The sequence below is a fragment of the Candida parapsilosis genome, contig 005569, assembly GCF_000182765.1.
Source record: "Candida parapsilosis strain CDC317 annotated contig 005569".
Taxonomy (NCBI): domain Eukaryota; kingdom Fungi; phylum Ascomycota; class Pichiomycetes; order Serinales; family Debaryomycetaceae; genus Lodderomyces; species Lodderomyces parapsilosis.
The window spans coordinates 1,510,707-1,523,881 of NW_023503278.1; the positions used below are offsets into that span (position 1 = coordinate 1,510,707).

General features: G+C 37.7%; 8 protein-coding genes across 8 annotated transcripts; 5 read left to right on the forward strand and 3 right to left on the reverse strand. All coding sequences in view use genetic code 12, as the record gives it.

Moving 5' to 3' along the window:
* Nucleotides 1-93: 93 nt before the first annotated feature.
* Nucleotides 94-2,628, forward strand: ERB1 (Erb1p; the record flags this gene model as incomplete). The annotated part of the gene is made up of 1 exon (XM_036806975.1): nucleotides 94-2,628. The coding sequence occupies one exon, from the start codon at nucleotides 94-96 to the stop codon at nucleotides 2,626-2,628; it is 2,535 nt and encodes an 844-aa protein (XP_036663858.1).
* A 114-nt stretch (nucleotides 2,629-2,742) lies between these two features.
* Nucleotides 2,743-3,378, reverse strand: CPAR2_107140 (uncharacterized protein; the record flags this gene model as incomplete). Its single annotated transcript, XM_036806976.1, has 1 exon — nucleotides 2,743-3,378. One exon carries the CDS (start codon nucleotides 3,376-3,378, stop codon nucleotides 2,743-2,745), a length of 636 nt encoding a protein of 211 aa, XP_036663859.1.
* Nucleotides 3,379-3,957: 579 nt separating this feature from the next.
* Nucleotides 3,958-4,914, reverse strand: CPAR2_107150 (putative ADP-ribose 1''-phosphate phosphatase; the record flags this gene model as incomplete). Its single annotated transcript, XM_036806977.1, has 1 exon — nucleotides 3,958-4,914. One exon carries the CDS (start codon nucleotides 4,912-4,914, stop codon nucleotides 3,958-3,960), a length of 957 nt encoding a protein of 318 aa, XP_036663860.1.
* Nucleotides 4,915-6,805: 1,891 nt separating this feature from the next.
* On the forward strand, nucleotides 6,806-7,654 carry POR1 (porin; the record flags this gene model as incomplete). Its single annotated transcript, XM_036806978.1, has 1 exon — nucleotides 6,806-7,654. The coding sequence occupies one exon, from the start codon at nucleotides 6,806-6,808 to the stop codon at nucleotides 7,652-7,654; it is 849 nt and encodes a 282-aa protein (XP_036663861.1).
* Nucleotides 7,655-8,020: 366 nt separating this feature from the next.
* On the forward strand, nucleotides 8,021-9,265 carry CPAR2_107170 (uncharacterized protein; the record flags this gene model as incomplete). Its single annotated transcript, XM_036806980.1, has 1 exon — nucleotides 8,021-9,265. One exon carries the CDS (start codon nucleotides 8,021-8,023, stop codon nucleotides 9,263-9,265), a length of 1,245 nt encoding a protein of 414 aa, XP_036663862.1.
* A 26-nt stretch (nucleotides 9,266-9,291) lies between these two features.
* Nucleotides 9,292-9,939, reverse strand: MAD2 (spindle checkpoint protein; the record flags this gene model as incomplete). The annotated part of the gene is made up of 1 exon (XM_036806981.1): nucleotides 9,292-9,939. One exon carries the CDS (start codon nucleotides 9,937-9,939, stop codon nucleotides 9,292-9,294), a length of 648 nt encoding a protein of 215 aa, XP_036663863.1.
* Nucleotides 9,940-10,075: 136 nt separating this feature from the next.
* On the forward strand, nucleotides 10,076-11,226 carry BET4 (Rab geranylgeranyltransferase; the record flags this gene model as incomplete). The annotated part of the gene is made up of 2 exons (XM_036806982.1): nucleotides 10,076-10,078; nucleotides 10,141-11,226. 2 exons carry the CDS (start codon nucleotides 10,076-10,078, stop codon nucleotides 11,224-11,226), a joined length of 1,089 nt encoding a protein of 362 aa, XP_036663864.1.
* A 1,481-nt stretch (nucleotides 11,227-12,707) lies between these two features.
* Nucleotides 12,708-13,115, forward strand: MFALPHA (mating pheromone alpha; the record flags this gene model as incomplete). The annotated part of the gene is made up of 1 exon (XM_036806983.1): nucleotides 12,708-13,115. One exon carries the CDS (start codon nucleotides 12,708-12,710, stop codon nucleotides 13,113-13,115), a length of 408 nt encoding a protein of 135 aa, XP_036663865.1.
* Between the last annotated feature and the right edge of the window lie 60 nt (nucleotides 13,116-13,175).

The following is a 13,175-nucleotide window of genomic DNA, read 5'->3' on the forward strand; positions in this document are numbered from 1 at the left end:
CTTCACGTTTTTTTTTCATTTACTTTTTTTCACGACCCTATAGCACTTGAAGCATCTCAAATATTAACTGATAACCACAAACATTCATTAACTATGGCACGGTCTAGGGGAAATTCTAAACCGGTTCCAGTACCAAAGAAGGAAGAGTTAGTTTCGAAAAAGAGAAAACAAGACTCTGAAGAAGAGGAAGTAGAATCAAGTTCAGACGATGAGTTTAAAGTGGAAGGATTAATTGATCAAGAAAGTGATGATGATGATGATGAAGAGAAAGAAGAAGAAGAAGAAGATTCCTCTGCGGATGGAGATAATGATAGTGAAGATGGTGCACAAAATGGAACTTTTGAGGAGGATGAAGAAGAAGTGGAGGATGATATCAGCGAGGCAAGTCGATCAGACTTTGATTCCGAGGAGGAACTCAACAAACTTCTCGGAGACGAAGAAGATCCAAGTGATTACAGCTCAGTTGAATTCCCAGATGAGTCACAGGATGATTTATCCGATGTCAATTTGAAAAACTTGTCAGTTAAGGATCCATCAGCTCAAGAAATCAAGACCAAATATTCCGATGGCAGATTAAGAATAATCAAACCCGAAATTGAACCCGTTTATGATAGTGATGATAGTGATGCGGAAAATTTTAACACCATTGGTAACATCCCTCTTTCCGCTTATGATGAAATGCCGCACATTGGTTACGATATCAATGGTAAGAGAATCATGAGACCAGCTAAAGGATCGGCCTTGGATCAGTTATTAGAGAGTATCGACTTGCCACAAGGGTGGACTGGGTTGTTAGATCAAAACACGGGTACTTCTTTAAAACTTACTGATGAAGAATTGGAATTGATTCGCAAGATTCAACAACAAGAAAATACTGATGAAAATATCAATCCATACGAGCCTTTAATTGATTGGTTCACCAAAGACCAGGAAGTTATGCCATTGACTGCGGTTCCTGAACCCAAGAGAAGATTTGTTCCATCAAAGCATGAAGCTAAACGAGTTATGAAGATAGTACGTGCTATTCGTGAAGGTAGAATTTTGACTCCAGAAAAGGCCAAAGAACAACATGAAAAGGAAGATGATGAGCTAAACTTTGATCTTTGGGCCGATGAGACTGAAGTACCTGATCACATCATGAATTTACGGGCACCAAAATTGCCGCCACCAACAAATGATGAAAGTTATAACCCACCCGAGGAGTACCTTTTGACCGAGGAAGAACGATCCAAATGGGAGAATGAAGACCCCATCGATCGTGAACGTAATTTTATTCCCCAGAAATACAAATCACTTAGACAAGTTCCTGGATATCAAGAGAGCGTAAGAGAACGGTTTGAACGATCATTGGATTTATACCTTGCGCCAAGATTACGTAAAAACAAATTGAACATTGACCCTGAGAGTTTAATTCCAGAACTACCATCACCAAAGGATTTGAGACCATTTCCTATACGTTGTTCAACTATTTATGAGGGACACACTGGTAAAATTAGAACTGTTGCTGTAAACCCACAAGGTATTTGGTTAGCCACTGGGTCAGATGATGGTAGTGTTAGAGTATGGGAAGTGTTGACTGGTAGACAAGTTTTCAAAGCACAAATTATCAACAAGGAACATAACAGCGAAGATCATATTGAAAGCATCGAATGGCATCCTGATACCGATACTGGTATCTTGGCCGTTTGTGCTGGTGAAAATATTTATCTTTTGGTACCACCTATTTTCGGGTTTGATATCGAAAATACTGGTAAATTGAGAATTGAAAGCGGTTGGGGTTATGATACTTTTGGAAATAAGAAAAAGGGAATGAAGGTGGAAGCGGGTGACGGTGACAACGGTGATGATGACGATGACAATAACGGCAATGATGACGACGGTGATGCATCCACCACTATTGCCACTAAAAAAGATGTGGCTAAATGGATTAATCCTACAGCCACACAACAAGCACAATCAATATCAGCTATTATTCAATGTCGTAGAACCGTTAAGAAAATTTCATGGCATAGAAAAGGTGATTATTTCGTTACTGTTTCACCTGACAGCAAAAACACTGCTGTTTTGATTCATCAATTATCAAAACACTTGTCACAATCGCCGTTTAAAAAGACCAAAGGAGTAATAATGGATGCCAAATTCCATCCATTCAAACCACACTTGTTTGTGGCATCACAACGTACCATCAAAATCTATGATTTATCACAACAGAATTTGATCAAGAAATTGATGCCTGGTGTTCGATTATTGTCAACAATTGATATTCATCCTCGAGGTGACAACTTGTTAGCCGGATCTTACGACAAGCGTGTTCTTTGGCACGATACAGATCTTAGTGCTACGCCATACAAGACTCTCAGGTACCATGAAAAAGCGGTACGAGCAATCAAATACCACAAGGGTAATTTACCATTATTCGCCTCGGCTTCTGATGATGGAAGCATACATATTTTCCATGGTACTGTCTATGATGATTTAATGACGAATCCATTATTGGTTCCATTGAAAAAATTGACGGGTCATAAAGTGATTAATCAAATTGGTATATTGGATATTGCTTGGCATCCTAAAGAAGCGTGGTTATTTAGTGCAGGAGCCGATGGTACTGCTCGTTTATGGACCACTTAGGGAAGAGTTATTGTCTATACAGTGTGGGTAATATACAAATACAAATAAATTGTTACAACGTAGATAGTGATACACAGTGTCTGAAAAAGAGGAATGCAGGCAACCATTCCCAATCTATGCTTGTTGTTCCCTTTCTTTTCTTTCAAAGAACGGAGCAGCCCCACTGGGGATATATTCATTACCAACCAAACTTGTATTTTCATACTTTAATTGAAACAAATCATCCTCCTTTGACTCAAAAATTTGTGCCAAATTAGCTCGTATATTGTCAACCACACCTAAATTAAACTCAAATGTAACCCATTCCAAATCCTTCCAACACAAGATCCCTTCATCATCATAAATCATTGGGGTACGATAATGTTCAAATTGTTCCAATGTGATATCGGCAGTAAAGAGATATAGTCCACCTTTGCTTGCCAAATTAGCATGTTTCAAAGCTCGTTCAACAATAGTGCCATTGCTTCTTTTCCCATTGGCTTTAGAAGTTGTCTTTTCTTTCTCCTCCTCTTCTTTACTGTAAATTTCCCAAGTCAAGATTCCTCTGGGTTGAAAATGTTGCAACATTAACCCAGTTTCTTCTTGTGCTTCTCGAACCATGCAGTCTAATGGTGTTTCATTGGGGTTGATCTTGCCGCCTACACCATTCCATTTACCCATCCATGGTGCTTTGTTTCGATTGAGCATTAGTACCTTGTTGTTTTCTTTACAACGGATGAATCCGAGGGTGAATGAGGGCACGATTGGCATTTTGGACTGTGGTTGAGTGTATGTGGCTCGTTATATGCTGAATGATATAGGATGATGATGAGGGTTCAATGTTTCAAAGATAAGTCTCTTGTTTCCCCTTGTTTGTTCCTTAGATTTTCTTCTCATTTTTTCTTGAGCGGAAAATTGCCTTGTTCCCGAAGATTGGGAAAAATTTCATCTTGTAAAATCCGTGGAATACATTTTAAAATAGTTCTAGATGATTCTAATTCATTTGTGCGTCTACGAGACACCCCGAAATAGAGATTTATTTACAAGACATGCCACAAATGTTGTCTATTACTCTCTAACCCTGTTTTATCGGCATTCGAATATATGCCGAGTAATTAAGGTTTAACGCCGAGAGTCAGGGCCAAAGAGGACACAAAACCTCAGCGAGGAGAAGCTTCTTGTCGCAGAAGTCCCATTCGAATCAGCCGAGCATTAGGATACTTACAAACAATATTCTAATAAAACGTCTATTATAAACCATATTACAATGTGCACCTCTCTATAGCTGATTGTAAATGTAACTTGTTGTGGTTGGGCTTCCATCACATTTACTCCCTCCTCTCCTTGACTTCAAAGCTTGACACATTTGAAAACTTCATCTAAATCCATTATAGTGTCAGGCTCCAATTCAACAGACTTGCCATAATCACTAATCAAACTTTCCAATTCTAGTAGGTCGGTTTCATTTTGAAACAAACGATAGTCTTTATTGAAAAAAAATAGAATTAACATTGATTTTTTCAACTGATTTAATCGTGAGTTGGCCATTTGGAAATCCAAGTGAAATACAAACATGGCAAATATCATAATCTTGGTCAGCTCAAATTCATTCAAATGGCCATAACCGGTACCTATGCCAGGAATGATTAGGTTTTGAACCTGTCGTACTTGTTCTGCTCCATTACATACTGCATCTCTTTGGTGTTCTCTTTCAACGCCATACTCCTGTATATGCGATAGCAAGCTCCATATCGAATCAAACAAATGTCTAACTGAATGTATCTTCTCCGGTACCATCATTGTGGGAATTTGAATCAATTCATCAACTCCCAAGGTTTTGTAAATTAACGAGTCTCGATAATTGTAACCTTTATACGTGGGCAATTGTAACAAATTAGTTCGATATATATGATTGGGTATCAAGTAACCATTGCTTTGTCGTAATTTAGCATCTTGTATCAAGCGTTCAACTACTTTGTAATCAGAAACATTTGTCCCCAAAAGCATGCTTTGTAATAGATATTTGTCAAAACCCCCACCCATATAACTTAATGAGTTACCTGGGGATACCGTTGAAGTGGTGCCGCTAAGGCTGTGACTGGAAACAAAATCCTCAATGGTGCAAGCATGGAACTCAAATTCATTAGGTGATGATGATAATGATGAGACAGACGAGTCTGACGATGCTGGTGGGATCGTGGGTTTGAGAGATAAATTGTAATGTTGTACAATTTTGAGACAGGTCTGATAGTGGTGTTTCCAACACTGTACTATTAGCTGATTGGAATCTATTAGAATAAACTTCATATTCGTAGCGTTGGTGTTGACAAAGCTAGTGAATATTGTAATTGTTGGATGTTATTATATTTTGCGCGCGTCATTGCGCATTGCTTTTTTTAACATCTAACCTTGCACGTGACATCCATGCTAGATTTCTTTTTAAGGGACTACAAAACAAGTGTCGGAAAACAGCTTGTGGGTAAATAGTCATATCTTAACATGGCGCAACTATTAACAAAGAGAAGCTGAAAGTCGAATTACTACAACCGTCAGCTGTAGGGTGTCAGCTTATAGAAGATCCTGAATTGTATTGATGTTTTTTGTTGATCATGATACCAAAATTAGTTACCCTGAAGCCAACAGAGATGGTTTGGACCTCATTTTTCTCAGGCTAGATTACCACCGAGGAATACTAAACCATTAGCTTACATCTTCACTCTCACTAAGCCTTCTACTGGATGAAGCAAGGACCGAGACAAAGGCTCAGTTACGTTTTTTCATTTGAGTAGTATAATTATATCCGAGTAATTATTCTGCGAACACAAAGCGAACTATAGCTCCTCCCCCTACATCTCAGCACCTAAACTTCCGTCACATCGTTTTCACAATCCAATTTGCAGCCAATGTCGTGTCGGAGTTTCCGATTCACACACATGCACATTTATTTCCGCGCGCTTTAACAAAATCTTTTTAGACTGCATATGAAGGCACAGACCACGTTGCCTGCAGTATGTGAAACTCAGATCCTAACTATATCACAGCCCATACAAGAAATAGTTTAAGAGTCATGGAGTAGTCATTGGCGTTTCAAGAAGCCACACTATCTCAATATCGTGACAGATGTAATAGCGTGATTCTTGGTCCAAAACTGTTTAATTAAACTCCGAGAAAATTTGATAAAAAGTGGAGTGACACTAAACTTGTACATACATATATGCATGTGTACTGATCTTTAAGATTTTTAGATTGAACATGAAGAGAAAAAAAAGTGTTGGGCTAGGACCAGTGGCCCTAATTCAATATGATACGATGCAATGTGTAGGATCAAGGTATATCAGCAGTCTAAATTGTGAGACCACATAATGTTTTAGATTTCTGATCTCTCTCTCTCTCTCTCTCTTTCTCTTTCTCTTTCTTCATCCCCCTTTATTGTTAGTAGTGCGATTGTGAGATTTTGTGACCCATTGAAAACCGCCCTACGCACGCACGTGCGTGCTATTTATTTGTGTCTGGATTGAAACCACTCAAATCAAATCAAATGACATGACTCTTAGTGGAGAAAGAAAGAGAAGAGAGGGGAAGGTGAACCTTTCATATCAAATGTTACATTTCGAACATAAAGTAAGGGAGATAGGGAGGGGAGTAGTATGTGTGTGTGTGTGTGTGTGTGTGTATGTGTATTTGTGAGTGACATTGTAAAATAAAATTGAATGATTAAGATTTTTTTCTGAAATGTCGCATAAAAGACATTGTCGCACATTTTTAACTTCATCAGCCAATTAGCGGTTTCAATTGTTAGCTAAACTGAAAGGAAAACGTGTTTTGTTGGGTTAATACGACATTTTACTATAGTACGACATTTATTTTAGTAGAAAGAGAATTTTATAGAACAAAAACACTAATAATCATAGCATAGTTACACAAAGACACTAATTGGGTAATAAACCCATATATCCCACAGTTTTTACTCTACTTTGTTTACATATTTTCTAACGCCAGTAAAAACAACTTTATAGCAAAATAGAAGAAGAAAAAATTATTTTCTAAATTACCACACAAACCTTTTTCCCAACAATCTTCCCTCACTTCTTTTCCTTCTTCTTCTTCTTCTTCTTCTTCTTCTTCTTCTTCTTCTGTTCACTCTACAACTTCATTGTATTCTTTATCCGTATCAATTCATAACTAACTACACACAACAATGGCTCCAGCTGCTTACTCCGATTTAACTAAAGCTTCCAACGATTTGTTGAACAAGGACTTTTACCACTTGTCAACTGCTGCTGTTGATGTTAAAACAATTGCTCCAAATGGCGTTGCTTTCACTGTTAAGGGTAAGACTGCTAAAGACGATACCATTGCTGCTTCTGTTGACGCCAAACACGTTGACAAAGCTACTGGTTTAACTTTGACCCAAGGTTGGAACAATGCCAATGTCTTGTCTACCAAGATTGAATTGTCTGAATTATTGACTCCAGGTTTAAAAGGTGAATTGGACACTTCAATTGTTCCAAATGGTCCAAGAAATGCCAAATTGAACTTCTTCTACCAACAATCTGCTGTCAATGCTAGATTATTCTTTGACTTGTTGAAAGGTCCAATTGCTACTGCTGACTTGGTTGTTGCTCATGATGGTTTCACTGCTGGCGCTGAGTTGGGTTACGACATCTCCAGCGCCAAGGTTAACAAGTACTCTGTTGGTATCGGTTACTCCAACTTGACTTACAACTTGGCTGCTACTGCTACTTCAAACTTGTCTGTCTTTTCAGCTGCTTACTACCACAGAGTTTCACCATTGGTTGAAGTTGGTGCTAAAACCACTTGGGATTCAGTCAAATCATCAAATGTCAATGTTGAATTTGCTACTAAATACGCCTTGGATGGATCTGCATTTATTAAAGCCAAGATTGCTGACTCTGGTTTGACTGCTTTGTCTTATACTCAAACCTTGAGACCGGGTGTTAAATTGGGTTTGGGTGCTTCTTTCGATGCTTTGAAATTGGCTGAACCAGTCCACAAATTAGGTTTCTCATTGTCATTCACTGCTTAAAGAAGATGAACTGAAAAACCGTGATTCCGTACTCTCCAACCCACCCAACACCCACGTTGTATTCCATATATGTTTCTCCCTCAAAGAGTCTAAACAACACTATTATATTTTACAGTTTATACTAGATTTTTAGAGAAAGAAATTGTGTTTTTAGTTATTGAGACAGTTCATTGGGTGTAGCCGGCATTTTGGTCCGTACTTGTATGAATGTAAGTCAAAGGTGATCATGCTATGTTTTCCCCTCGCTTTTGTGTGTGAGTGCATCCTTATGCGCGGGCGACGATGTCTTTTAATGCGCAGCTGAACTAAATGGAGAAAAATTCATCAGTGTTTACGAAACTAGTTTTATTGATACCATCCCCAAACATGTCCAAGGAAGCAACCCCAGGAATTCAAAATAACGGGAAATCGCCATCAGCATCAACTGCTGTACCAACCGCAGCTTCGATAACTCAAGTATCACGACCATTCTTTACTTTACAAGAACTATCATATTTACACAGTCAAACCATTCCATCAACTTTGAAACTACAATATGCCACCACTAAGCAGCAAATCTATCAGTTCTTAAACCAAGCGATTAAAATGTTGAAATTCCCAATTCGGGTTTTAGCAACAACCATGAATTATTATCAACGCTATTACTTGTTTAATAAATTTGATGTTGCAAATCTGGCGATGCACATTGAAAATTCTCCCTACACCATAGCCATTACTTGTCTATTCCTTGCGAGTAAAGTTGAGGATTGTATCAAAAAACTAAAAGATGTTCAACAAGTTTGTAATAAATTGAGAGATATCAATGAAAATACATTGGTTGAAAGTAATGGTGCCAGTGTGCCCTTTATCGATTTGCAACGGAAAATCATCTTGAGTACCGAGTTCAAATTGTTACAAATCACCAAGTTTGACTTTAATCTAGGGAATAATCCAAGTTTTGCCATCAATGTTGATGATTTGCTAATACAATTTTGTAAAAACTTGGGCATCAATTATAAAATTTCCATGCTTTGTTGGTTGATCAATTATGATATTATTCAAACTCCTTTGAGTTTAGTTGTACCGCCTCATTGTACTGCTTTGGCCATCGTCATTATAGCCCTAAGTCTCAACCCCAACGAAATGAATTTACAACATCATGAAATTGGTGAAGATGATGAAGAAGAAGTAGTCAAAATTAAAAAAGTTCTTAGTGAATTGGATTGTAATGATTTCCAATGTCCCGAAGTCTTGGTTAATGAAGCAATACTTTACATATTGGACTACTATACTCATCAATTCGACAATAGTATCTTGCAAAATTATCTACCACCAGTAGATCCAGTCACGGGGAAGAATCAAATATTCAAGTTTTTGGATTTGAAGCAAAAATTTAATGATGTTGCAATTTTGAATGAAAAGAGTTGTAATTTCAAGTTGAATGAAAAGGATGGATATTTACAAAATTGGGATTATGGAGTAGCAACAAAGGGGTTGGTGAGGTTTATGTTGAGTAATAAGAGATCGAGGTTTGATGATGAGCAACAAATGAAGGAGAATAAAGAAAAGGAAGAGAAAAGGCAAAAGCCTGCTGAATATGAAAAGCTTAATAAGAGATTGAATGGTGCGTGAAGACAACCACATAATTGCGTAAACATCTATTCAAATTTGTAACTAACTGAAGTCTTCACCTTGTGCTTATCGGTGCTGAAACTGGCAAAATCTATCTCATCAACATTGTCACCTTCCAATACCCTTCCATCACCATTTGTATCACACCATTGTATAGGCACATTTGTATCTTTGTCAGTATACACCAAGACATTGAATGTATATTCATCATCTCTTAGGATAGGCAAATAACTCACTGACGATGTTATTTGACGTATAATTGCTCTTATTTCCTTTTGAATTTCACTCTTGCTCTTCTTTCCATCACCATCTTGTTCCTTATTACCTACACTTTCATTATTATTGATCTCCTCTGCATCATCATCATCTTTGGTCTCAATATTAAATTCCCATCGTTCTATACTTTCTCCGGTACTAGTGGACACAATGACCACAATCAACTTGGTTATCCTTTTACCATAGATCCATTTCTTCAATTGCTGCATGATGTTGCTGATGTAGTTTTTGACGTCTTCGTCATTGTTGATAACCATTGGCAAATCGTATTTTCGTACCGTGATAAAATCCTCAGCTGGGTATATGCCTCGTTGGAAGAGAATGCTGTTAATGGCAAATTCGAAGTAGTCAGATACGATCTTGGACGAGCCTTTTAGCGCTAGCTTGGAAGCTGACATTGTTAATTAAAGACGTGTTTGAACTTGTTGTTTGTGTACCCGTTTGTATCGAAGAAAAAGAAAATTATAAACAAAGAGAAGTTTTCCATTGATCTAAATTAGCACACACACAGCTAGATTTGCATACAACTATACAATGGTATGTACGGGATATACAATCAACAGTTATTTAACCACATATACTGACTGCCTCACATATAGCAACACGAAGTCAAACGAGTACATCTCAACGAATCGCAGAAGCACCAAAAATACCTTAAAGATGAACCCAAGATCAACCATTATCGTGACTTGACATCTTACATTTTTCAATTACGTGATTTACAAACCTATAACGATGAGAGTTTCAATGCCACAACAAGCTTGCTTCAGCTCAACCCTGAATTTTATACAATTTGGAACTATCGTCGAGAAATTATTGAAAAAGCCTACGGATCAAACTCTACCAAATTGGTGCAGATCTTAAACGATGAGTTGAAATTTGTCATGGCTCAATTACGCAAGTTCCCCAAAGTGTATTGGATCTGGAATCACCGAAGATGGTGTTTGTTCAAATTGGTAGATTTAAATCAAGTTAATTGGGAGTTTGAATTCAAGACGGTGGGGAAAATGTTGGAATTGGACCAACGAAATTTCCATGGATGGCAATATCGCAGATTCGTGGTTGAAAATCTAGAATTGGAAGAATTGAATCACCAAGATGAAAATGATGTTAATGGAGTGTTGAAATTGAATCTTGATGAATTCGATTACACAACTGCCAAGATTCTGATTGATTTTCTGAATTTCTCAGCCTGGCATAATCGAACTAAATTAATACCCAAAATTTACAATCTCATCATTGGAAACCCACAAGTGACACAGACTATTGATCATCCATCGTTCCACCTTTTCCAAACTCCCTTGTCAATCTTGAACAATGATTTGGAATTGATCAAAACCGGTATATACATGAGTCCAGAAGATAATTCAGTTTGGTTGTACTTGTACTGGCTTTTATCAGATGAATTTTTTGTCAATGCTTTTGAAGCAGACGACAGTGATGGTCAAAATTATAAGCAGCTACTTCAACAACAAATTGACTTGATTAATGAAATTAATGCATTGGAGAAGGAAGATACTGGACAAGAAAACGTAGGATGTTTGAAAGCATTGTTTAAAATCACTGAGTTGAAAAATGAGGAAGATGTGAATAAGGATGAAATGAGGGATATTTTGCAGAAATTGATCAAACTCGATGAGTTGAGGAAAGGAAGGTATGAGGATAGTTTAAGGCGATACGAATAATGTTTTCCGTGCAGGGATAAGCCGGTTGAAAAACGTTAGATAGAATGGAGACACCTGTGTGTGTGAACATATAAAGACTCCCCACCTCGGTTTAGAGTAAGTTTTTGAATTATGGGTAATGACGAGGCGGTGGGGGGAGTGGTGTGTTTTTGCGATGTAAGAAATCAGGAGCTTTACGTGTTTCAGGTTCTTTACTACAAACTTTGTATCTGCACAACACATCGGTTTCAGATTTTCAAAGACATGATGCCAATAAACCATCGTATGCCATTCTTAGAAATGATGCATTCCGAGTTGATGTTTCGAATCAAGGCACAAAAGTGGTTTGCGAATTATTCAAAAGACGATGCCGGGACCGTAATACCAATGTGATTGCTATACCAGTTATTGTCACAAGGTGACTCTTGTCAGATCACATTTCTTTTTTTTTTTCTTTTTCAGGGGAACAAGAAGAACAGTGTAGCAATTGACATGGTTCGGAACAACTTCACTCAACAATGAAACGTCTAGTCACAAAATGTTCTGTTCTATTTTGGCAAAAGAAAGTTTACTCCTCGATGTGAGAAACAAATTTCTATTTTCTAATGAAAATAAGAAATTCAGTGAATAATAACTTTTTTTTGCCTTGAAATTCGGAGTTTTGAAACAACGATAATATGAAGCAAAGTATGTTCAAAAGTGATTCTCGTGTTGTTATTTCCCCGAGTGTTTGAGTTGATTTTTTTGGGACTTTTCTTTTGAAACATTGCTCAGAAATAGGGGTAATAGTTTCAAGTCTTGAGAGACGATATTCTTTAACGAATGTGGGCGGATTGATCACATACCCACAATGAGGTTCGAATTACCCCGAATGTGCTAGAGAGAGTTCATTAACTACATCTAGTCAATCGCTGCTTCGACTTAACTTCACCTGTGAAAAGTGTCGAAGCAGCAGTAACGTGTTGGCGCTGTGTAGCGTTACTATGCACGTACAAAGGCATTACCAACTTAAGTCGACTCTTCTTATGACCTACGCGTTTACTGCCCAAGCAAAACCATGTTATGTCCAATTACCTTGTTTTCGATATTTTACCCAGTTCAGTCTAGAAAGGTGATCCACACCTATTCTCTGATCTTTGCCATGAAAATCACATCAAAGAAAAATTGCGCTCCCTGAAAAGTTATTCTGTTGCACTGGTAGATTTTTGATTGATAAAAATTTCCTTTTTTGGATGCAAAAGGGGATTTTTCTAAAAAAGTGTGTTCATTATTTTTCGCAGCCGTAATGAAGATCACACACGCTTATATACACCAGGCTATTCTGTATTTAACCATTATGTTTCAGCTTTCAACGAGTATGAACTCCATCTTAGATTATAAATAAGCATCGAATGTACCTTCAGTTCCCATCTCGTTTCCCATCTTTTCTTTTTCCTCATCATTATCAAAACAAATAGATCATTTTAATCAATTATCAGAAAACCAACAATATCTATTTTACAATGAAATTTTCAATTGCTGTTCTTACTGCTATTGCTGCTGCTTTAGTTGCTTCTGCTCCAGTCGCTTCAAAAGAGGCTGAAGTTCCTGCTCTTCCAGTTGATAACGTCCTTGAACGTGTCGTTGAAGCTTTCTTTAATGGTCCTTCAATTGATGCTGAGATTAAAGATAAGACAGCTGCTGATGTCAAGGGTGTTGTTGGCTCTCAAAAGAGAGAAGCCGAAGCCAAACCACACTGGACTACTTACGGTTACTATGAGCCTCAAAAGAGAGATGCCAATGCTGAAGCCGAAGCCAAACCACACTGGACCACTTACGGTTACTATGAGCCTCAAAAGAGAGATGCCAATGCTGAAGCCGAAGCCAAACCACACTGGACCACTTACGGTTACTATGAGCCTCAAAAGTAGAAAAGAAACCTTCTGAGAGAGCTATTCATTTATGAATTAGTGAAAACGTTGTACCTCAGA